This window comes from Somniosus microcephalus, unplaced genomic scaffold (genome assembly GCF_052327205.1).
Source record: "Somniosus microcephalus isolate GS21.2 unplaced genomic scaffold, FLI_Smic_1.0 unresolved_chr1, whole genome shotgun sequence".
In the NCBI taxonomy this organism is placed as follows: domain Eukaryota; kingdom Metazoa; phylum Chordata; class Chondrichthyes; order Squaliformes; family Somniosidae; genus Somniosus; species Somniosus microcephalus.
The window spans coordinates 6,365,202-6,390,191 of NW_028225179.1; the positions used below are offsets into that span (position 1 = coordinate 6,365,202).

The following is a 24,990-nucleotide window of genomic DNA, read 5'->3' on the forward strand; positions in this document are numbered from 1 at the left end:
CCGGCACAAGTTAGCCGGGCATGCGCTGTGATCCCGCCCTGTCCAAGATGGTGGCCAGTGACCCCTTGACCCAGGCGGCCGGGCCTGTCACCGCGGGGCAAACACAAGGCCTGTGGGCTCTTATTCGGGGCCTGAGGCCTACCCTGGGTGTTTATGAGGCTTCCCAGCCCACCAGCGGGTCCAATTCCTCCCCGAGCCCACAATCTCCTACCACCTGCCAGAAGGGCATGCTCAGAGCAAGCCCTGTCCTGCGCCTGCACACTGGGCTCCTGTAGTCATTGATAGGGCACATTCTGCTGCGCAGTGGATTCTGGGTAAACACCCCGCCATTGAAAATCCCCATTGGTGACAGAAATAATATTTTTGTCATCCCATCGAGCTTGTGGGTGAAGAGGCAATAAACTAAGTCAATCAAGAAATTATGCAGAAACCTGACTGGGTGCCACTTTTCCGTCACCAACATCTTTCTCTGGCCCACTTCTCGCAGCCTGGTTTAGTCACTAAATGTTTTCTAACTGTTTTCAAATCGAATTCAGGCCTGTTGTTCAAAGGGAAACTCTAGAGGCTTCATTCTTTGTGTGCCCTATCTGAGAGACTGTTCACGGGTTAAATAAGCTGGCAACAAGAGTTTATAAAAGATGGAAAGGGTTTAAAAATACCACTGGCAATGCCTCTAAACACACGGGACAGAAAAATCCACTTTGTCAGCGCCCCTACCACATGTCCCAATATCCAACTCCTCCACCACTGGTGCCATATGTCTGCAGCATATACGGTTTACAAGATGAGCAAGATGGAGTCAAGGGCCGGGTAGCAGAATGGATGGAAAGATGGCTACAAAACAGAAATCAGAGGTTGAAGTTTAAGAACATTTCTCGGTGTGGCAGAAAGTGAGAAGTGGTGTCCCGCAGCGATCTGTGCTGCTGGGACTAGTGTTGTTTCCCATGACAGAGCAGCAAAATACTGCGGATGCTGGAAATCTGAAATAAAAACAAAATGCTGGAAATACTCAGCAGGTCAGGCAGCATCTGTGGAGAGAGAAACAGAGTTAGCGTTTCAGGTCGATGACCCTTCATCAGAACTGGGAAAAGCTGGAGATGGAACAGGTTTTTAAACAAGTGTAGGGGCATGGAGAGGGAGGAGGGGAGGAAAGAACAAAAGGGAAGGTCTGTGATAGGTGATGTGCCTCAATAAATCCGAGACTCAATGTTAGCGGAACAAAACAAGGCTTTTATTAACTTAGAAGATAACACACTGTGGAGAGGTATCTTCCATCCAGAGGTCTGCTGTACTGGATGTGAGGCAGGCTGGGCTTGCTTACATAGGGGCCAGGTATGGGCGGAGCCCTACACACAATACATTACAATACAATACAATGGTGAGGAAACGGAACTGAGGTAAGGGAAATGAAACTGAAACTAAACCACAGTCACAGGCAGAGAATGCCGATGAGTGATGAGTGGCATATTTCATCACAATAGGGTGGAAGGCATGAGATATTAAGAGACAAAAGGGATGATGGTGCAAAGCAGAAGGAGATGGTAATGGGACAGGTTAAGCAATGAAAGATGGCTCTAGATGAGGTGTAAATGGCAATGGCAGGAAGATCAACAGGGGCCTTGTGAGAGAGGGGGAAAAATGAAAAAAAGATAGGGACAGAGAATTGTTGAACACGATGTTGAATCCGGAAGGCTGTAAAGTGCCTACTCGAAAGAAGAGGTGCTGTTCCTCGAGCTTACATTGAGCTTCATTGGAACAATGTAAGAGGCCGAGGATAGTGAGGTCAGAGTGGGAGTAGAACGGAGAATTAAAGTGCCAGGTGACCGGAAGCTCGGGGTCACGCTTACGGACTGAATGGAGGTGTTCCGCAAAGCGGTCACCCAATCTGCGTTTGGTCTCCCCAATGTTGAGGAGACCACATCACGAGCAGCGAATACAGTATACTAAATTGCAAGAAGTACAAGTAAATCGCTGTTTCGCCAGGAAGGAGTGTTTGGGGCCCTGGACAGTGGGAAGGGAGGAAGTAAAAGGGTAGGTGTTGCAACTCCTGTGCTTGAACGTGAAGGTGCCAGGCGAAGGGGTGTTGGGGGTGATAGAGGAGTGGACCAGAGCGTTGCGGAGGGAGTGGTCCCTTCAGAATGCTGAAAGGGGAGGTGAGGGGAAGATGTGTTTGGTGGTGGGATCATGCTGGAGGTGGTGGAAATGGCAGAAGATATTCTGTTGAATGTGGAGTCTGGTGGGGTGAAAGGTGAAGACAAGGGGAACCCTAGGAGGGAGGGGATGGGGTGAGAGCAGAAGTGCAGGAAATGGAATGGACACAGTCAAGGGCCGTGTCAACCACAGTAGAGGGAAATCCTCAGTTGAGGAAAAAGGAAGACATGTCGGAAGCACTGGTATGGAAGTTGACATCAGAGCAGGTGCAGCAGAGATGGAGAAACTGGGAGAATGGAATAGAGTCCTTACAGGAGGCGGGGTGGGAGGAAGTGTAGTCCAGGTAGCTGTGGGAGTCAGTGGGCTTATAGTGAATGTTTACCATGATTTGGACTCAGAACTTGGAGTATGGTATCAGAGTTTGCAGATGGCACCAAATTGGGTGGTGTAACTAATAATGTTGGGGACTGCACCAAAATACAGGAAAACATAAACAGGCTTGCAGACTTGGCCGATAAATGGGGAATGAAACTCAATATTGCAAAATGTGAGCTGGTTCATTTTGGTAGGAGGAATAAGGAGGCCACTTATTCCCTGTGCTCGCTGACCTACATTGGCTCCCGGTTAAGCAGCACCTCGATTTCAAAATTCTCATCCTTGTTTTCAAATCCCCCCATGGCCTCGCTCCTTCCAATCTCTGTAATCTCCTTCAGCCCCACAACCCCCCGAGATATCTGCGCTCCTCTAACTCTGCCCTCTTGAGCAACCCTGATTACAATCGCTCAACCTTTGGTGGCCGTGCCTTCTGTTGCCTCGGCCCTAAGCTCTGGAATTCCCTGCCTAAACCTCTCTGCCTCGCTAACTATCTTTCCTCCTTTAAGACACTCCTTAAAACCTACCTCTTTGACCAAGCTTCTGGTCACCTGCCCTAATTTATTCTTATGCGGCTCAGTGTCAATGTTTTTGTCTTAAAATACTCCTGTGCAGCACCTTGGGACATTTTACTACATTAAAGGCGCGATATAAATACAAGTTGTTGTTGTTGTTGTTAGAAGGGAATGAATTAAATGGAATAAAAGTGCAAAGAGATCTGTGATTACAGACACATAAAAGTAGCAACACAAGTTGAACAGGCCATAAAGAGTGCAAAGAAAGGACTGGGGCCCATTCCTAGAATAGAATACAAAAGCCGGGAGGTAATGTTGAATTTATATTGAACCTTGGTGAGACCACAGTTGGAGCACTGTGAGCGGTTCTGGTCTCCACTCTACAAAAGGATATTGAAGCACTGGAGAAAATGCTGAAAAGATTGACAAGAACGTTACCAGAATTGAGAGGATGCGACTCTCAGGCACGATTGAGCAGGTTTGGGCTCTTTTCTCTGGAAGAGAAGACTAAGAGGAATCCTCATAGAGTCATAGAGTCATAGAGTTTTACAGCACAGAAAGAGGCCCTTCGGCCCATCGTGTCTGCGCCGCCCATCCATCCCTGTCCAGTCTAATCCCATTTTCCAGCATTTGGTCCATAGCCTTGTATGCAATGGCATTTCAAGTGCTCATCCAAATGCTTCTTGAATGCTGTGAGGGTTCCTGCCTCTACCATCCTTTCAGGCAGTGAGTTCCAGATTCCAACCACCCTCTGGGTGAAAAAGTTCCTCCTCAAATCCCCCCTAAATCTCCTGCCCCTTACCCTGAATCTATGCCCCCTTGTTATTGACCCCCTACTAAGGGGAAAAGTTCCTCTTTATCTACCCTATCTATGCCCCTCATCATTTTGTACACCTCAATCAGGTCCCCCCTCAGCCTTCTTTGCTCCAAGGAAAACAACCCCAGCCTGTTTAGTCTTTCTTCATAGCTGAGGCGCTCCATCCCAGGTAGCATCCTGGTGAATCTTCTCTGCACCCTCTCCAAAGCAATCACATCCTTCCTATAGTGAGGCGACCAGAACTGCACACAGTACTCCAGCTGTGGCCTCACCAGCGTTTTGTACAGCTCCATCATAGCCTCCCTGCTTGTATATTCTATGCCTCGGCTAATGAAGGCAAGTATCCCATATGCCTTTTTAACCACCTTATCTACCTGTTCCGCTGCCTTCAGAGATCTATGTACATGTACACCAAGGTCCCTCTGACCCTCTGTACTTCCTAGGGTCCTACCACTCATTGTGTATTCCCTTGCCTTATTTGTCCGTCCAAAATGCATCACCTCACACTTTTCAGGGTTAAATTCCATTTGCCACTTTTTCGCCCATCTGACCAACCCGTTTATATCATCCTGTAGCCTGAGGCTTTCCTCCTCGCAATTTACCACCCCACCAATTTTCGTGTCATCTGCGAACTTACTGATCATACCTTTTACATTCTCATCCAAATCATTTATGCAGATCACAAACAACAAGGGACCCAGCACCGATCCCTGAGGTACCCCACTGGACACAGGCTTCCAATCACAAAAGCATCCTTCAACCATCACCCTCTGCCTCCTGCCACTCAGCCAGTTTAGGATCCAACGCGCCAAGGCACCCTGGATCCCATGGGCTCTTACCTTCTTGACCAGTCTCCTATGCGGGACTTTGTCAAAAGCTTTACTGAAGTCCATGTAAACCACATCCACAGCATTTCCCTCATCCACCCCCCTAGTCACCCCCTCGAAAAATTCAATCAGATTTGTCAGACATGATTTACCCTTGACAAAGCCATGCTGACTATCCCCGATTAACCCTTGCCTCTCCAAGTGGAGACTAATTTTGTCCCTCAGAATTTTTTCCAATAATTTCCCTACCACAGATGTTAGGCTCACTGGCCTGTAATTCCCTGGTTTATCCCTGCTGCCCTTCTTGTATAATGGTACTACATTAGCTGTTCTCCAGTCCTCTGGTACATCCCCTGTGGCCAGAGAGTTTCTGAAAATTTGTGTCAGAGCCCCTGCAATCTCCTCCTTTGCCTCCCACAGCAGCCTGGGATACATCTCGTCCGGGCCTGGGGATTTATCCACTTTTTGGCCTGCTAAAACCGCAAGCACCTCCTCCCTCTCGATGCTAATATGTTCAAGTATGTCACAGTCCCCTTGCCCGATTTCTATGTCTGCATCGTCTCTCTCCATAGTGAACACAGATGCAAAAAATTCATTTAAAATCCCGCCTACATCATCTGGCTCTACACACAGATTGCCACTTTGGTCCCTAATGGGCCCTACCCTTTCCCTGGTTATCCTCTTGCCCTTAATATACTTATAAAACATCTTAGGATTTTCCTTTATTTTGCTCGCCAGTGTTATTTCATGGTCCCTCCTCGCCCTCCTAATTTCTTTTTTAAGTATGCCCCTGCACTTTTTATACTCCTCTAGGGCTTCTTCCGTCTTTAGTCTTTTATAACTGCCAAAAGCCCCCCTTTTATTTCTAATGCATTTTTGTATATCCCTTGTCATCCAAGGTTCCCTTTGCTTGTTGGTCCCACCCTTGACCTTTACAGGAACATGTTGGCGTTGTACTCTCTCTATTTCCCTTCTGATTGATATGAAGGTGTTCGATAGGATACATGTGGCAAAATTGTTTCCACTTATGGGTGAGTCAGGACAAGAGTGGAGCAATATAAGATAGTCACTAACAGATGAAATAAAGAAGTTCGGAGGAAGTTCTTCACACACAGTGTGGTGAGAATGTGGAACTCGCCGCCACACTGAGTGACTGAAGCAGATAGCAATGGTACATTTAAGAGCAGGGTTGATGCATCTATGAGAGAAGGGAATAAAGGAACATGAGGGCAGGGTAGGAAGCGGTCATTCGAGTGGGTGGAGGCTCGTTGATGCGCTATCAATAACTCAAAAGACTGAGATTAAGCGAGTAATTAACAGGCTTTTATTAACAAGAGAATGAAGGTGTGCCTCGAGTGGTCGACCGGTCCAAAATACAAAGGGGCTGTGGAGCAGTCACCTTTATACTAGGATTTGTGGGCGGAGTCAGCCGAGGCATGTACAGGCATGTACACAGTGGAATACAAACAGTGGTTTACCACATTCACCCCTTGTTTAAAATTGAGTCCGGCGGGGTGAAGTGTATTAAAAGTTAGTGTATTGGAGTCTCTCCGGAGGTCTTGTCTGCCGCTGTGATTGATGTGGCGACGGCAGGGGTAGTGAAGCTTCTGGCGTCGAGACCCACGTAGGCTGGGGCACTGGTGTGTCGTCCTCGTAGATGTCGAGCGGGTCGCGGGGCCCAGGCCTGCCGTCTGCTGGGGCTGGATATCGGATCGTGGGGGGGGGTAGTGGGTAGTGGGTTACTGCGGCCCCCGAGGTTGCGAGGTCTCTTATGGAGACTGTGTCCTCCTGCCCATCCGGGTATGCAATGGAAGCATACTAGGGGCTGGCGTGGAGGAGGTCGACCCTCTCGACCAGGGGGTCCGTTTTATGGGTCCTCACGTGTCTTCTCAGTAGGACCAGCCCTGGGGACATCAGACATGGCGGTAGCGATGTCCCCGATGTGGACTTCCTTGGGAAGACAAACATTTTCTCATGAGGGGTGGCGTTAGTGGCAGTGCAGAGCAATGACCGAATAGAGTGGAGTGCATCGGGGAGCACATCCTGCCAGCGGGAGGTCGGAAGGCCCCTAGGCTTTAAGGCTAGCAGGGCGGCCTTCCAAACTGTCGCATTTTCTCTTTCCACCTGTCCGTTCCCCCGGGGGTTGTAACTGGTGGTCCTGCTTGTGGCAATACCCCTAGCTAGCAGGTACTGATGGAGTTCGTCGCTCATAAACGATGAGCCCCGGTCGCTATGGATATAGCTGGGGAAACCGAACAGGGTGAAGAGGTCGTTCAGACATTTAATGACCGTGGCACTGGTCATGTCCTGGCAGGGGATGGCGAACGGGAAACGGGAGTACTCATCAATAATATTGAGGAAGTACACATTGCGGTCGGAGGAGGGGAGAGGCCCTTTAAAATCAATGCTCAGGCGCTCGAAGGGGCGAGTGGCTTTTATCAGGTGAGCCCTGTCTGGTCTATAAAAGTGCGGTTTGCACTCAGCGCAGATTTGGCAGTTCCTGGTCATGGTCCTGACCTCCTCAATGGAGTAAGGCAGGTTGCGGGCCTTGATGAAGTGGAAGAACCTGGTGACCCCCGGGTGGCAGAGGTCATTGTGGAGGGCCCGCAGTCTATCAATCTGCACGCTGGTGCAGGTGCCACGCGATAGAGCATCCGGGGGTTCATTGAGCTTCCCGGGCCGGTACAAGATCTCGTAATTGTAGGTGGAAAGTTCGATTCTCCACCTCAAGATCTTGTCGTTTTTGATTTTGCCCCTCTGCATGTTGTTAAACATGAAAGCAACTGAACGCTGGTCAGTGAGCAGGGTAAATCGTTTTCCGGCCAGGTAGTGCCTCCAATGATGCACAGCCTCCACAATAGCCTGGGCCTCCTTCTCAACAGCGGAGTGTCTGGTCTCCGGGCCCTGGAGGGTTCGTGAAAAGAAGGCCACGGGTCTCCCCGCTTGATTGAGGGTAGCGGCCAGGGCAAAGTCGGACGTGTCGCTTTCCACCTGGAAGGGGATGGATTCGTCCACTGCATGCATGGTGGCTTTGGCAATGTCTTCCTTGATACGGTGGAAGGCTAAGCGGGCCTCTGCCGTCACGGGAAAAGAGGTGGACTTGATCAGCGGACGGGCCTTGTCCGCATAGTAGGGGACCCACTGGGCATAATAAGAGAAAAACCCTAGTCACCGCTTCAGGGCCTTGGGGCAGTGGGGCAGTGGGAGTTCCATAAGGGGACGCATCTGGTCGGGGTCGGGGCTGATGACTCCGTGTTCCACAACACAGCCAAGGATGGTGAGGCGGTTTGTGCGGAATATGCACTTCTCCTTGTTATACGTCAGGTTGAATAGTTTGGCGGTGCAGAGGAATTTTTTGAGGTTTGCGTCATGGTCCTGCAAGTCATGGCCGCAGATGGTCACATTGTCCAGATATGGGAAAGTGGCCTGTAATGCATTTTGATCTACCATCCGGTCCATCTCCCTTTGGAAGACGGAGACCCCATTGGTGACGCCAAAGGGAACCCTAAGGAAGTGATAGAGGCGGCCGTTTGCCTCAAAGGCAGTATACTGGCGGTCCTCAGGGTGGATAGGGAGCTGATGGTACGCTGATTTCAGGTCAATGGTCGAGAAGACGCGGTACTGCGCGATCTGGTTGACCATATCAGCTATACGGGGGAGTGGGTAGGCGTCCAGCAGGGTGTAGCGATTTATTGTCTGGCTGCAGTCGATGACCAGGCGCTGCTTCTCGCCGGTCTTAACGACCACAACCTGGGCTCGCCAGGGGCTGGTGCTGCCCTCAATAATCCCTTCCTTCAGGAGCCGCTCCACTTCGGTTTTAATGAAAACCCTGTCCCCAGCACTGTATCGCCTGCTCTTTGTGGCGATGGGCTTACAGTCGGGGGTGAGGTTAGCAAACAGTGGGGGGGGGGTGACTCTGAGTGTGGAGTGGTTGCACCTGGTGCGCAGCGGGCAATTTGGAAGCTGCTGGCTGCAGACTGTGAGTGGGGGGAGGGGTCCACCGTACGCCATCGTAACACTTTTAAGGTGGCACTGAAAATCTAACCCCAGCAGAACGGCAGCGCAGAGGTCGGGCAGGACCAGAAGTTTAAAATTATCGTACACAGTCCCGTCTACTACGAGTGTCACCACGCAGTAGCCGCCAATATCCACTGACTGGGACTCGGAGGCCATAGAAATCCGCTGGTGCGCAGGCAGGACTGGGAGAGAGCAACGCCGCACTGTGTCGGGGTGGATGAAGCTCTCCGTGCTCCCAGAGTCAAAAAGGCAGATTGTTTCATGACCATTTACCTTAATGTCCATTGTGGAACTGGCCAGCTGGTGCGGTCTCGCTTGGTCCAGTGTAACAGAGGCCAGCGTAGGGGTCGGTGTGTCGCTGCGGGTATCAGATGTGGCGGTGTTGGGGGCCTGCTGCGTCCCGGCTGTCGTCCAAGATGGCGGCGTCCATGATCCCCATGTGGCTGGAGGCGTCCAAAATGGCTGCTGTTCCGGTGGTTCGCACATGGCTGGGGAGGCCCAAGATGATGGCCCACACGCGGCGCTGCTGGGGTTCGGGGTGGCTTTGGCCCTGCAGACGCTGGCATAGTGTCCCTTCTTCCCGCAGCCCGAGCAGATCGCATTTTTTGCCGGGCAGCGCGCTCTGGGGTGTTTGGCCTGGCCACAGAAGTAGCATTTCTGGCCTTGGGGCACTGCTGTCTGGCCTTGGGGCACTGCTGTCTGGCCTTGGGACACTGCTGCGGTAGTTGGGCCGTTGCTGGGATGTGGCTGGGGTGGCACGGCGCTATGAGACGGTCCTACCGTGTCCCAGGCTGTCGTTCCCCGCGGCGTCCACGGTGCAGAGGAGTAGGCATCCATGCCCCGGTAGGCTGCATCCAATGATAATGCGAGTTCAGAGGCCTTGTTGAGGTCAAGGTCACTCTGCTCCAACAGTCGCTGTCGGGTGTAATTGGACCTGTGGCCCGCTACAAACGCTTCCCGGATAAGTTCCTCTGTGTACACGGCGGCCTTTACATCCTTACAACCACAGGCCCGGCCAAGCACAGACAGTGCCTGAAGGTATTCCACGGTCGATTCCCCAGGTTGTTGTTTACGACTCCCCAGAAGGTGCCTGGCGTACACTTCGTTCACTGGGCGCGTGTACTGATCCTTGAGGAGCTTGATAGTGTCCGCGTATGAGGTCGCGTCTTGGATGACCGAGTACACTCGGTGGTTCACTTTGGAGGTCAGGACATCCAGTTTGTCCTCGTCTGATTTGATTGCCGCGGAGGCGGTCAGGAATTTTTCGAAACACTTAAGCCAGTGAGTAAACTTGATGGATGAGTCCGCCTCCCGATGATTTAAGTCCAGGCATGCTGGTGTGAGGATCTTCTCCATTATAAAAATCTTGTTAATAAAATTGATGCGCTATCAATAACTCAAAAGACTGAGATTAAGCGAGTAATTAACAGGCTTTTATTAACAAGAGAATGAAGGTGTGCCTCGAGTGGTCGACCGGTCCAGAATACAAAGGGGCTGTGGAGCAGTCACCTTTATACTAGGATTTGTGGGAGGAGTCAGCCGAGGCATGTACACAGTGGAATACAAACAGTGGTTTACCACACTCGTGTAGGGTATAAACACTGGCACAGACCAGTTGGGCCAAATGGCCTGTTTCTAGGCTGTCAATTCTATGTACGTACAGCAGGGGTGGATTAATATTCGGGCCCTCGGGGCCCTGGGGTGGATTAATGCTCAGAGCTATGTGGCCCTTGCCCATGGGGTGCTTTAGGAACATACATAAGAATTAGGAGCAGGAGTAGGCCATACGGCTCTTCGAGCCTGCTCTGCCATTCAATAAGATCATGGATGATCTTCGACCTCAACTCCACTTTCTCACCCAATCCCTATATTCCGTGATTCCCCTAGAGTCCAAAAATCTATCTATTTTAGCCTTGAATATACTCAAAGACTCAGCATCCACAGCCATTTGGGGTAGAGAATTCCAAAGATTCAGAACCCTCAGTTAAGAAATTTCTCCTCATCCTTAAATGGCCGACGCCTTATCCTGAGACTATGTCCCCTAGTTCTAGACTCTCCAGTCTGGGGAAACAACCTCTCAGCATCTACCCTGTCAATCCCCCTCAGAATCTTACATGTTTCAATGAGATCACCTCTCATTCTTCTAAACTCCAGAGAGTATCGGCCCATTCTACACAATCTCTCATCATAGGAGAAGCCCCCTCATCCCAGGAATCAATCTAGTGAACCTTCGTTGCACCGCCTCTAAGGCAAGTATATCCTTCCTCAGATAAGGAGACCAAAACTGTGCTCAGTTCTCCAGGTGTGGTCTCACCAAGGCCCTGTACAATTGTAGTAAGACGTCCTTACTCTTGTACTCCATCCCCCTTGCAGTAAAAGCCAACATGCCATTTGCCTTCCTAATTGTCTGCTGTACCTGCATGCTAACATTCGGTGTTTCCTGGACGAGGACACCGAAATCTCTCTGAACACCAACATTTAATAGTTCCTCAATATTAAAAAATATTCTGCTTTCCTATTTTTCCTATCAAAGTGAATAACCTCACAATTCTCCACATTATACTCCATCTGCCGTCTTATTGCCCCCTCACCTAACCTGTCTACATCCCTTTGCAGGCTGCTTGTGTCCTCCTCTCAGCTTACTTTCCCACCTAGCTTTGTATTGTCAGCAAACCTGAATACATTGCACTTGGTCCCTTCATCTAATCATTGATATAGATTGTAAATAGCTGAGGCCCAAGTATTCTTGCGGCACCCCACGAGTTACAGCCTGTCAATCAGAAATTGACCTGTTTACTCCTACTCTCTGTTTTCTGTCAGTCAACCAATCCTCTCTCCAAACTAATACATTACCCTCAATCCCACGAGCCCTTATCTTGCTTAGCAACCTTTTATGTGGCACCTTATCGAAAGCCTTTTGCAAATCCAAATATACTACATCCACTGGTTCGCCTTCATCTACCCTGCCAGTTACATCCTTAAAAAACCTAATACATTTGTTAAACACGATTTACCTTTCATAAAACCATGTTCACTCTGCCTAAGTGCCCTGTTAACACTTCCTCAGTAATGGATTCCAGCATTTTCCCCATGACTGATGTCAGGCTAACTGGATTATAGTTCCCTGTTTTTGCTCTCCCTCCTTTCTTGAATAGAATGCTTGGGCCGATGGGCCCTCCCCAGAGGAAGATTAATGCTCGTGCCTATGGGGCCCTCCCCTATGGATGGATGAATGCTGCTGATGGCCCACAGCGCCTTATGGGTACCCAGTTTTGAGCTGCTAGGTCTGTTCAAATTCTATCGCACTTAGCACAATGGATCGTTTGCACAGTGTGAAGACACTTGGTGTAATCTGTTAATTCCAGCAACATACCTCTAGTTTCTGAGTCCAAATGATAGTGAACACCAGTGGTCCCAGCACGGATCTGTGTGGGACACCAGTTCTCACTTTTTGCCAGTCCGAGAAACTCCCCTTAACTTCCACCCTCTGATTTCTGTTTTGTAGCCAGCTTTCCATCCATTCTGCTGCCTGGCCCTTCTCTCCACACGGCCTGACCTGGGTCATCTTGTCGATCTTACATACTGTTTATGGATAGCAAGCTGGTCACAAAACAGAAAACAGAGAGTAGGGGTTGGGAGTAGCTACTCAGACTGGCAAAAGGTGGGAAGTGGTGTTCCACAGGGATCGGTGCTGGGATCACTATTGTTCACAATTTATATAAACGATTTGGACTCGGGAATCAGAAGAACAATTTCAAAGTTTGTCAATAACACCAGAAAAGGTAGAGTTAATACTGAGGAAGACAAAATGCAAGAAGATATTAATAAATTTCAGAATGGGTGTGTAATTGGAAAAAGAATTTCACTATAGATCAGTGTGAGGTGATGTGTTAATGAATTTCACTATAGATCAGTGTGAGGTGGTGTGTTAATGAATTTCACTATAGATCAGTGTGATGTGGTGTGTTAATGAATTTCACGATAGATCAGTGTGAGGTGGTGTGTTAATGAATTTCACTATTGGTCAGTGTGAGATGGTGTGTTAATGAATTTCACTATAGATCAGTGTGAGCTGGTGTGTTAATGAATTTCACTATAGGTCAGTGTGAGGTGGTGTGTTTTGGTGGGAAGAATAAGGAGGCCACTCACTACTTGGATAAGGGGGTGAAATTGGGATGCTTTGTGCCTCCTGTGATATTCAGTGGGAGGTTAGCGGTGGCAGTAGATGGTAGCTCCCCGCGGCACTGCACTGCCGGCAATGACGTCATCGCCATGCGCAGCACCCCGGCTGCAACCTTGGGTATGAAACACCTGACCTATCGCCGGACGATATGTCAGAAAGGGTCAGGGGTCGTTCTTGCAGCCGCGGCGACGCCACTTAAAGGGCAGGTGTCGGGCGGCAACTTTTTATTTTGGCCGACTGCCAGCACCTGCCGACTTCCCCTTTCTTCTTCGGGGTGTTGGCCGCGATCGCTCAGCCCGGCGCTCCTCTTGATCCAACACCCCGCTCCCCAGTGGTCCAGCAGGGCCCCGGTGTGCGCAGTGCTAGGCCCCTCCCCTTTAATCAGGGAGGGAGGTCTGCTATGTCGCTATGTGCCGACGGGCGTGGCGCTGTTGCACGAACTGCCGCGGAATTCACTGGTCACGCCCCAAGAGAGAGGGGAGCGCTTCCAGTAGCACCCCTCCTCCTGCTTGGGGTGCCACCACTGAATTTAATGCGCAGGGGTGCTAACTTCGCCCCGGCGACGTTAGCAACCCAAAGGGGGCGCCACCAAATTTTTCCCCCTAAGCGTCTAAATGGGCTGGAGGAGCAGAGGGATCCAGGGATACAGATAAACAAATCACTAAAAGTAGCGACACAGGTTAATAAGGCCATTAAAAAGAAAGCACTGAGTACATTCCTAAAGGAGCCTTCTGTTCCGTGCCTAGGAGCTCTGAACCATGGCAGAGCGCGGATGGGACACATTTCTCACACGCCTCGAGATTACCCGCATGGCGACTTTGCTGTCAGCGAAGAGAGATGAAAAAGACCAAAGTGCCGTTTGCCCCTCTCAGTGTGGCCCTGAAGGACTGTGTCCAGGCTGCGGTTCTGTTCCCGCCGTACGATCCTTCCCCAGATTGTCCTTTCTGAGCTCCAGCCAGGTGATGCTAAACACTCAGGTGGGAAGGAAGAAAATCTGCAACAATGTGCTTAAAATAAAGCTGGGTTATTTGACATCTATCCAGAATATTAAATTCCAGCCCAGTTACAGGAGTTATTAACATCAGCAGAAACAAACCCCAACTGTCAGAATGAACATGGTTCAGTCCTGGATGTGATTAACAGCAGCAATAACAGCAGAATCCAACCCCTGCAGTCACTTGTGAACTCGCTGGTGTCTCAGCAGGTTGGATGACTGAGTGAATCCCTCCCCACACACGGAGCAGGTGAACGGCCTCTCCCCAGTGTGAGTGCGCTGATGTACAGTGAGGTCAGATGATCGCCTGAACCCAGTCCCACAGTAAGAGCACCTGAAAGGTCTCTCGTCAGTGTGAGCTCGCTGGTGTCTCAGCAGGTGGGATGAGCGAGTGAATCCCTTCCCACACACGGAGCAGGTGAACGGACTCTCCCCAGTGTGAGTGCGCTGGTGTACAGTGCGGTCAGATGACTGCCTAAACCCAGTCCCGCAGTGAGAGCACCTGAATGGTCTCTCGTCAGTGTGAACACGTTGATGGCATGTCAGTTCCCAGGAACTTTTAAAGCACTTCCCACAGTCCGAGCAGTTAAAAGGTCTCTCGTCAGTGTGAACTCGCTGGTGATTCAGCAGGTTGGATGACTCAGTGAATCCCTTCCCACACACAGGGCAGGTGAACGGCCTCTCCCCAGTGTGAACTCGCTGGTGTCTCAGTAGGTGGGATGACTGAGTGAATCCCTTCCCACACTCAGAGCAGGTGAACGGCCTCTCCCCAGTGTGAACACGCTGGTGTGTCTGAAGGTCAGATGACTGAGTGAATCCCTTCCCACACTCAGAGCAGGTGAACGGCCTCTCCCCGGTGTGAACTCGCTTGTGTCTCGATAGGCCAGATGGTTGGCTGAAGCCTCGTCCACACACAGAACACGTGTACGGTTTCTCCCCGCTGTGAACGGTGCTTTTTGCTTCCATGTTCAGAGGCCGATGATATTCAGATCCGATGAGTCGAGTGACTCTGTCAGATCTTGAAGTGATGTTTGGTCTGAGCTTACCGTCTGTAAATCCTCCCCTTCCAGTGCCCTGTAAAATTAATTTAAAACAGGAAGCGTGAGAGACAACCCACAAGAAAACAAAGGCAGGTTATGAAATTGAGCTCAACGAATCTGGTCAATTGTGGGGCCGGCACTAGAGAAAAGTGACCATGAAAGCTGCCGGATTGTCATAAAAACCCAACTGGTTCACTGATGTCCTTCAGGGAAGGGAATCCGCCACCTGGTCTGGGCCTACACAAGACTCTGACCTCAATGGGAGGAGAGAGAGAGAGGTGGGTGTGGGAGGGGGAGGGGGCGAAGGAAAGGAACTTTATACATCTGCAACTCGACCAGAACTTTGATAGAACCTCCAAAACCCGCAACCTCCACCACCTAGAAGGACAAGGGCAGCTGTTGTATGGGAGCACCATCACCTCCAAGTTCCCCTCCAAGTCACACGTCATCCTGACTCAGATATATTCATCGTTGCTGGGTCATAATCCTGGAACTCCTTACCGAACAACATTGTGGGAATACCTTCACCACACGGACTGCAGTAGCTCAAGAAGGTGACTCGCCACCCCCTTCTCAACGGGAAACTGGGGATTGGCAATATTTGCTGCTCTTGCGAGCTACGCCCACATCCCAAAAATGAATTAAAACAAATCTGTAGATGTAAACTGGATTAAAAGCCTGTACAGAAATACTTGTTCCTAAAACAATACTCTTTTACATTGTACGGACAGTGTCTGTGTAACAACGTAATCTCCCCTAGAATCCACCTTCCTTGACAGTCTCACATTAGGAATTGTTGGGTCCTCCTGGGCTCAGAAGTACTGGGGGTTAAACCCAGCAGCTTCTCCTCCATCTCCACTCCAGCTCAAACTGAAACATAGAAACATAGAAGATAGGAGCAGGAGTAGGCCATTCGGCCCCTCGAGCCTGCTCCACCATTCAATGCGATCATGGCTGATCATCCAAATTCAGTACCCGGTCCCTGCTTTCTCCCCATACCCCTTGATCCCTTTAGCTTTAAGAAATATATCCAACTCCTTCTTGAATATATTTAATGTATTGGCCTCTACTGCCTTCTGTGGTAGAGAATTCCATAGGTTCACCACTCTCTGGGCAAAGAAATTCCTCCTCATTACTGTCCTAAATGGCTTACCCCGTATCCTTAGACTGTGACCACTGGTTCTGGACTCCCTGACCAGCGGGAACATCCTTCCCGCATCTAGTCTGTCCAGTCCTGTCAGAATTTTATACGTTTCAATGAGATCCCCTCTCATTCTTCTGAACTCCAGTGAGTACAAGCCCAATCGTCCCAATCTCTCCTCATACGTAATTCCTGCCATCCCAGGTATCAGCCTGGTAAATCTTCGTTGAACTCCTTCCACGGCAAGAACATCCTTCCTCAGATAAGGCGACCAAAACTGCACACAATACTCACAATGTGGTCTCACCAAGGCCCTGTACAACTGCAGCAAGACATCCTTGTTCCTGTACTCAAACCCTCTCGCTACGAAGGCCAACATACCATTTGCCTTAACCGCCTGTTGCACCTGCATGCTTACCTTCAGTGACTGGTGCACAAGGACACCCAGGTCTCGTTGCACTTCCCCTTCTCCCAATCTATTGCCATTCAGATAATAATCTGCCTTCCTGTTTTTGCCACCAAAGTGGATAACCTCGCATTTATCCACATTATACTGCATCTGCCATGCTTCTGCCTAATCACTGTGAGGGTGCCAGTTAATTCCTTCTGTAACCTCTAGATGGCACCTTCACTTTGTTTCCTTTGTTAATTGTTTCTAGTCTTCTGTGTTAATTCTTAATTGACTGTTATTGGGTTTATTAGTTAACTGCTTGTTATCTGCTTATGAGTTTCACCTGTGATTTGTAGTACATAAGTTCTGTGGTTTATTCCCTCTTTGCTCAGTCCTCACTAGGGAGTTCGTCTGGACAAGGTTCTCTGTCTGGACTAGGTGCTCTGTGGCAGCTTGCCTTCACAAGCTGGTTGCCATGGTTCTTGCTTGTTTTTAAGATGTATTTAAGCCTGTTGTTCTGTCAAGTTGCTTGTCTTGGTCAGGTGCTGTTTGGACAAGCGTGTTGCTATGTGGGAGCCGTTTGGGAGCTTGTCTTGGGCTTTTTATTGATAAGCCGATTACCCCTGTGGTAGCTTGTCTCGAGTCTCGTCTCGGCAAGCCAGTTGCCCTTGTGGTAGCTTGTCTCAAGCTCAGTATGGACAAGTGGGTTGCCTCATGGAAGCTGTCCGGAGTTCCTATCTTGACTAGCTGTTTGGTTGCTTGTCTTGAGTTCTTTATGTTTGTTGCTTGTCTTGAGTCCCTATGTATTGTTGCTGTGTTCCTTGTGTGAATCTAGTTATGTGTGAATCTAGTAAAGTTCAAACAAAGTACTGTATATTTGCCTCTCGCCTCATTTCTGCACTTGGGTCCAGAACCTACATTACCCGGAGAGCACGGCCCCGTATCTACACGGCCCCGCGGCTCCCCAACCCTGACAGTAGGACTGAGCCATACATGGACCCAGCAGAAACCAACCAGCTAAGGTTTGAAACTCGAGTTAATTTTTTGAGCTCTTTTGGGCAAATTTTTGGCCTCCTAGGACGAAGACTCCCCACTGTGTCGGTTTTTAATTTTTGAGTCTCCTAGGAAGAAGACCCCCATTGTGTTAAATTTTCAAATGAACTTTCAAATCTTCTGTGTTAAATTTTTTAGTGAATTTTCAAGTCTCCAGTGTTAAACTTCTGAATGGGCTTTCATTGTGTTAACTTTCTAGTTAACTCTCAAGCTTCCTGGGCCTCTACTGTGTTAGACCCCCAAGTAAACTCTCAAGCTTCCTGGGCCTCTACTGTGTTAGACCCCCAAGTAAACTCTCAAGCTTCCTGGGCCTCTACTGTGTTAGACCCCCAAGTGAATTCTCAGGCCCCCTGTTTGGCCTTCATAGTGTTAGATTTTTTGAGTAAATTTTCAAGTCTCCTATCTTAAATTCAAGTGAACTTTCAAGTCTACTGGACCTTTATCGTGTTAAGCTTTCAAATTCTCCTAGAAAAGAGAAACTTTCAAGTCCTTCTGGGCAAATTAAGCTTTCGAGTTCTCCTGGACAAATATAATCCATTGAGTGTGCTAACTCTGGAGAACGATGGCTCCGTTGCTTACAAAGATTTTGGTCATATGATCGCCACGACATGTACTTGCTGTTAGTGGATTAGGAGGATGATTCTGTCTTGAGATTTCTGAACATCTGCAGTTTGTGAACAGTTGGAATGGGAAATATCATTGCTTGAAAAGCTAAGAAGATTCGCCATGTGTGCTAATACAGACTTTTTCATTTTTTGACTTAGTTTTAAATGCCCAGGAGGGTGCGTGGCTGGCTTTTGTTGTACTCATGTGACTTTGGATTTATCTAGCTTGAGCCTTTTAAGTCTTTCCCCCCCCCCCCTTGGGTATCCATACCACTATAATTCAGAAGTGTAGAGAATTTAAGCATTTGTTCTATGTTCATTTAAATGAGTATTAGAATCCTGTGTATTAGAATCCTGTGTATTAGAATCCTGTGTATTAGAATCCTGTGTATTAGATTCCTGTGTATTAGGATCCTGTGTATTAGAATCCTGTGTATTAGATTCCTGTGTATTAGAATCCTGTGTATTAGAATCCTGTGTATTAGATTCCTGTGTATTAGAATCCTGTGTATTAGAATCCTGTGTATTAGATTCCTGTGTATTAGAATCCTGTGTATTAGAATCCTGTGTATTAGATTCCTGTGTATTAGAATCCTGTGTATTAGAATCCTGAGTTTTAGATTCTGTGTATTAGAATCCTATGTATTAGAGCCCTGTTTATTGCGGATCCTGCACGCCTTAGGGATTTTCGCTGTCTCCATCCTGATCGTCCAGAGGGAACGTTGGGAGCCGTTCCTAGGGGAGGGGGTCCTGTGAGGGTGCCAGTTAGTTCCTTCTGTAACCTCTCGATGGCACCTTCACTTTGTTTCCTTTGTTAATTGTTTCTAGTCGTCTGTGTTAATTCTTAATTGACTGTTATTGGGTTTATTAGTTAACTGCTTGTTATCTGCTTATGAGTTTCACCTGTGATTTGTAGTATATAAGGGCAGCACGGTGGCATAGTGGTTAGCACTGTTGCCTCACAGCGCCAGGGACCCGGGTTCGAATCCGGCCTCGGGTGACTGTCTGTGTGGAGTTTGCACATTCTCCCCGTGTTTGCGTGGGTTTCCTCCGGGTGCTCCGGTTTCCTCCCACAGTCCAAGATGTGCGGGTTAGGTTGATTGGCTATGATAAATTGACCCTTAGTGTTAGGGGGACAAAATATGTGGGGTTACGGGGATAGGGTGGGATATGTGTTGGTGTAGGGGTTACGGGGATTGGGTGGGATATCGGTGCAGGCTCGATGGGCCGAAATGGCCTCTATCTGCACTGTGGGGTTTCTGTGTGATTTCTGTGATAAGTTCTGTGGTTTATTCCCTCTTTGCTCAGTCCTCACTAGGGAGTTAGTCTGGACAAGGTTCTCTGTCTTGACTAGGTGCTCTGTGTGGCTAGCCTTTGCTCTGTGGCAGCTTGCCTTCACAAGCTGGTTGCCATGGTTCTTGCTTGTTTTTAAGATGTATTTAAGCCTGTTGTTCTGTCAAGTTGCTTGTCTTGGTCAGGTGCTGTTTGGACAAGCGTGTTGCTATGTGGGAGCCGTTTGGGAGTTTGTCTTGGGCTTTGTATTGATAAGCCGATTACCCCTGTGGTAGCTTGTCTCGAGTCTCGTCTCGGCAAGCAAGTTGCCCTTGTGGTAGCTTGTCTCAAGCTCAGTATGGACAAGTGGGTTGCCTCATGGAAGCTGTCCGGAGTTCCTATCTTGACTATCTGTTTGGTTGCTTGTCTTGAGTTCTTTATGTTTGTTGCTTGTCTTGAGTCCCTATGTATTGTTGCTGTGTTCCTTGTGTGAATCTAGTTATGTGTGAATCTAGTAAAGTTCAAACAAAGTACTGTATATTTGCCTCTTGCCTCGTTTCTGCACTTGGGTCCAGAACCTACATTACCCGGAGAGCACGGCCCCGTATCTACATGGCCCCGTGGCTCCCCAACCCTGACAATCACCCAACCTGTCCAAATCATACTGGAGTTTTTCGGCATCCTCCTCACACACGCCCACCCTGCTTTGTGTCGTCTGCAAACTTGGAGATGTCACATCTAGTTCCCTCGTCTAGATCATTTATATATATTGTGAATAGCTGGGGTCCTAGGACCGATCGGTACCCCACTAGTCACTGCCTGCCACTCGGAAAAAGACCCGTTTATTCCAACTCTTTGCTTCCTGTCTGCCAACCAGTTCTCTATCCAAGGCAATACCTTGCCCCCAATCCCATGTGCCTTAACTTTACACGCTAATCTCTTATACGGTACCTTATCGAAAGCCTTCTGAAAGTCCAAATACACCACATTCACTGGTTCTCCCTTATCTATTCTACCAGATACATCCTCAAAAAATTCCAGATTAGTCAAGCATGATTTACCTTTTGTAAATCCATGTTGACTTTGTCCGATCCTGTCACTGTTTTCCAAGTGCTCTGCTATTACATCTTTTATAATGGACTCTAGCATTTTCCTCACTATCGATATAATTCCCCGTTTTCTCTCTACCACCTTTTTTGAATAGTGGGGTAATATTAGCTGCCCTCCAACCCATGGGAACTGTTCCAGAGTCTATCGAATTTTGGAAGATGACCAGCAATGCATCTACTATTTCTAGGGCTACTTCCTTAACTACCCTAGGATGTCGATTATCAGGCCCTGGGGATTTATCGGCCTTCAATCCCGTCAATTTCCCTAACACCATTTCCCTACAAATACTGATTTCTTTCCGTTCCTCCCTCTCATTAGACCCTATGTTCCTCAACATCTCTGGGAGGCTATTTGTGTCCTCCTTTGTGGAGACAGAACCAAAGTATGTATTTAATTGGCCAGCCATTTCTTTGTTCCCCATTATAAATTCCCCTGATTCTGACTGCACGGGACCTATACTTGACTTCACCAATCTTTTTCTCTTCACATATCTACAGTTAGTTTTTATGTTCCCTGAAAGCTTACTCTCATACTCTATTTTCCCCCATTTAATTAATCCCTTTGTCCTCCTTTGCTGAATCCTAAACTGCTTCCAATCCTCAGGTTTACTACGTTTTCTGGCCAATTTATATGTCCTCTCCTTGGATCTTACGCTATCCCTAATTTCCCTTGTTAGCCACAGTTGAGTCACACTTTTTGTTTTACTTTTATGCCAAACAAGGATGAACAAATTCTGTAGTTCCTCCATGTGATCTTTGAATGTTTGCCATTGCCTATCCACTGTCAACCCTTTGAGTAACATTCCCCAATCAATCCTACCCAACTCGCGCCTCATACCATCGTAGTTTCCTTTATTTAAATTCAGGACCCTAGTCTCTGAGTCAACTGCTTCACTCTCCATCTTAATGAAGAATTCTATCATATTATGATCACTCTGACCCAAGGGGACTCGCACAACAAGATTGCTAATTAATCCTTTCTCATTACATAATACCCAGATTAAGATGGCCTGATCTCTAGTTGGTTCCTCGACATATTGGTCCAGGAAACCATCCCGTATACACTCCAGGAATCCCTCCTCCACAGTATGGTTACTAATTTGGTTAGTCCAATTTATATGTAGATTAAAGTCACCCATGATAACTGCTGTGCCCTTATTGCACGCATCTCTAATTTCCCATTTAATGCCATCCCCAACCTCCGTATTACTGTTTGGAGGTCTGTATAACACTCCCACTAATGTTTTCTGCCCCTTGGTATTTCTCAGCTCTACCCATACAGATTCCACATCATCAGAGCTAATATCCTTCCTTTCAATTGTGTTAATCTCCTCTTTAAAAAGCAATGCTACCCCACCTCCTTTTCCTTTTTGCCTATCTTTCCTGAATATTGAATACCCCTGGATGTTGAAACCTTTGCTTTTCTCCTTCCTGTCTTTTGCTTCTATCCTGGTTTCCCTTTCCTCTGTCTCCCTGCTCAGGTTCCCAACCCCCTGCCATTTTAGTTTAAACCCTCCCCCACAGCATGAGCAAACACTCCCCCTAGGACAGCGGTCCCGGTCCTGCCCAGGTGCAAACCGTCCAGTTTGTACGAGCCCCACCTCCCCCAGAACCGGTTCCAATGTCCCAGGAATTTGAATCCCTCCCCCATGCACCATTCCTCTAGCCACGTAGTCATCTGAAATATCCTTCTATTTCTACTCTGACTAGCACGTGGCACTGGTAGCATTCCTGAGATTACTACCTTGGAGGTCCTATTTTTTAATTTACCTCCTAACCCCCTATATTCAGCTTTTAGGACCTCATCCCATTTTTTTACCTACATCGTTGGTACCTATATGCACCACGACAATTGGTTGTTCACCCTCCCCTTCCAAAATGTTCTGCAGCCGCTCTGAGGCATTCTTGACCCTTGCACCAGGAAGGAAACATACCATCCTGGAGTCACGTTTGCGGCCGCAGAAATGCCTATTTATTCCCCTTACAATAGAATCCCTTATTACTATAGCTCTCCCACTCTTTTTCCTCCCGTCCTGTGCAGCAGAACCACCCACGTTGCCAGGAAGTTGGCTGCTGCTGCCTTCCCCTGATAAGCCATGCTCCCCAACAATATCCAAAGCAGTATATCTGTTTGAGAGGGGGATGGTCACAGGGGACCCTTGCACTACCTGCCTGCGCCTACTGCTCTGCCTGGTGGTCACCCATTCTCTTCCTGCCTGTGTAGCCTTTACCTGCGGTGTGACCAACTCCCTAAACGTGCTATCCACGATGTCCTCAGCATCGCGAATGCTCCAGTATGTATCCACTCGCAGCTCCAGCGCCGCAATGCGGTCTGTCAGTAGCTGCAGCTAGATACACTTCCCGCACACATGGTTATCAGGGACACAGGAAGTGTCACAAGAATTACAGACACCCTGTAAACTCCGCCGCCTCGATCTTTATATCACCACCGCCGCTCCTCACAAGTCCGCTGCTGTGGGGCTTACCTGCTCCACCACCTTGCTTTATATTACCGCCGCCGCTCCTCACAGGTCCGCCGCCGCTGAGGGGCCTACCTGCGCCTCGGATAATTGATACATAGAAGATAGGAGCAGGAGTTGGCCATTCGGCCCCTCGAGTACCTGAAGGAAAGAAATTTGCATGGTTACGGGGAAAGGGCGGGGAGTGGGACTCGCTGAAGTGGTCTTGCAGAGAGCCGGCACGGGCTCGACGGGCCGAATGGCCTCCTTCTGTGCTGTAACCATTCTCTGATTCTATAAAATATTAGAAAGTTTGTTCTACAGAAGCACGAGGTTTATCTGCTTTTATTGATGAATTTAAAAAGTCTGTAGTAAAACCTTGTGTCCAATGCGGGGAATAAAGGCCCACAGCCTCCCCGGGCCCCGGGCCCTGAACAAGGGGCTGGAAAAACTCGCTGCCCTGCGGATCAGACAATCACCCGGCGCTAGTCCCGCCCCTCGAGCTCCCCGATTGGTTGGAGGACCCGCCGCCGGTACGCTCCTCCAGCCCCGCCCTTCGGGCTCCCCGATTGGTTGAAGGACCCGCCGCCGGCTCGCTCCTCCAGCCCCGCCCACTGGGTGCCTCTAGTCCCGCCCCTCGGGCTCCCCGATTGGTTGGAGGACCCGCCGCCGGCTCGCTCCTCCAGCCCCGCCCACTGGTTGCCGCTAGTCCCGCCCCTCGGGCTCCCCGATTGGTTGGAGGACCCGCCGCCGGCTCGCTCCAACAGCCCCGCCCCGCTCGCTCCCTATTGGTGGGAAGCTGCCGTCAATCAGGCGGCGGGCCCGGGTGACGTGCCCCCGAGGAGATCACGTGCACCGTCCAAGTTCCGCCGCTCGGTCCGGGGCCTTGCGGACTCTGAGGTTTTTCTATTTCTCTCGATTCTCTCCCGATCCACCCCGCGCCATTCTCCACCCAATGGGAGCGGAGAAAACTCACTTCGCGTCACCGATCGCGACTCTGGAACCGACACCAAGGCCTTTCCCCGGAATGGCCCCGCGCCGACTCCGTCCGGCAGGATCCGAGTGCGCAGGCGCAGCTCCGAGTGGGGAGGGGGGTTGGTCTCCTCTGGGCATGCGCGGTCATTACCCTTGGTGACCGGGAGGGGTCGCTGTGCCGGTCTCGGCCAAAACCGCCGCTCCCTGTGCGCATGCGCGGGCTCTCGGCTGTCAATCAACCAACCGCCAGAAGAGGTCGCTGGTGAGACCAGTGAAGGAAGAAAGACTTGCATTTATATAGCGCCATTCACCACCACCGAACGTCCCAAAGTACTTTACAGCCAATGAAGTACTTTTGCAGTGTAGTCACTGTTGTAATGTAGGAAATGCAGCAGTCAAATAGCGCACAGCAAGCTCCCACAAACAGCACTGTGATAATGACCAGATAATCTATCATTTTTTATATTGATTGAGGGATAAACATTGGCTTGGACACTGGGGTTAATTCCCCTGCTCTTTCCCACATTACAACAGTGACTACTTCATTGTAGTACTTCATTGGCTGTAAAGCACTTTAGGATATCTGGTGGCACTGTATAAATGCAAGTCTTTCTTTCCTGAAATAATGCCATGGGATCTTTTACATCCACCTGAGAGAGCAAACAGGGCCTCAATTTAACATCTCATCCGAAAGACGGCACCTCCGACAGTGCCGCACTCCCTCAGCACTGCACTGGAGTGTCAGCCTGGATTTTTGTGCTCAAGTCTCTGGACTGGGACTATTAACCCACAACTTTCTGACTCAGAGGCGAGAGTGCTACCCACTGAGCCACTGGCTGACACTAAAGAGCAAGCAGCTCTGACGAATGGTCATCGACCTGAAACGTTAACTCTGTTTCTCTCTCCACAGATGCTGCCTGACCTGCTGAGTATTTCCAGCGTTTTCTGTTTTTATTAAAGAAACGAGGGAGTGATTGCTGACAGGAAGAATGTTGGGTCGTCCTGCGCATGCGCACCTCCCTGGCGGCTGAGGCGAAACACCGTCTCGCCCCCACCTGAGCCGCTCACG

General features: G+C 49.3%; 1 protein-coding gene across 1 annotated transcript; it reads right to left on the reverse strand.

Annotated features, from left to right (window-relative positions):
- Nucleotides 1-10,110: 10,110 nt before the first annotated feature.
- On the reverse strand, nt 10,111-14,947 carry LOC147093356 (uncharacterized). The gene has a single exon (XM_085974291.1). The coding sequence runs from the start codon at nt 14,840-14,842 to the stop codon at nt 14,057-14,059; it is 786 nt and encodes a 261-aa protein (XP_085830417.1). The 5' UTR covers nt 14,843-14,947; the 3' UTR covers nt 10,111-14,056.
- Nucleotides 14,948-24,990: the final 10,043 nt, after the last annotated feature.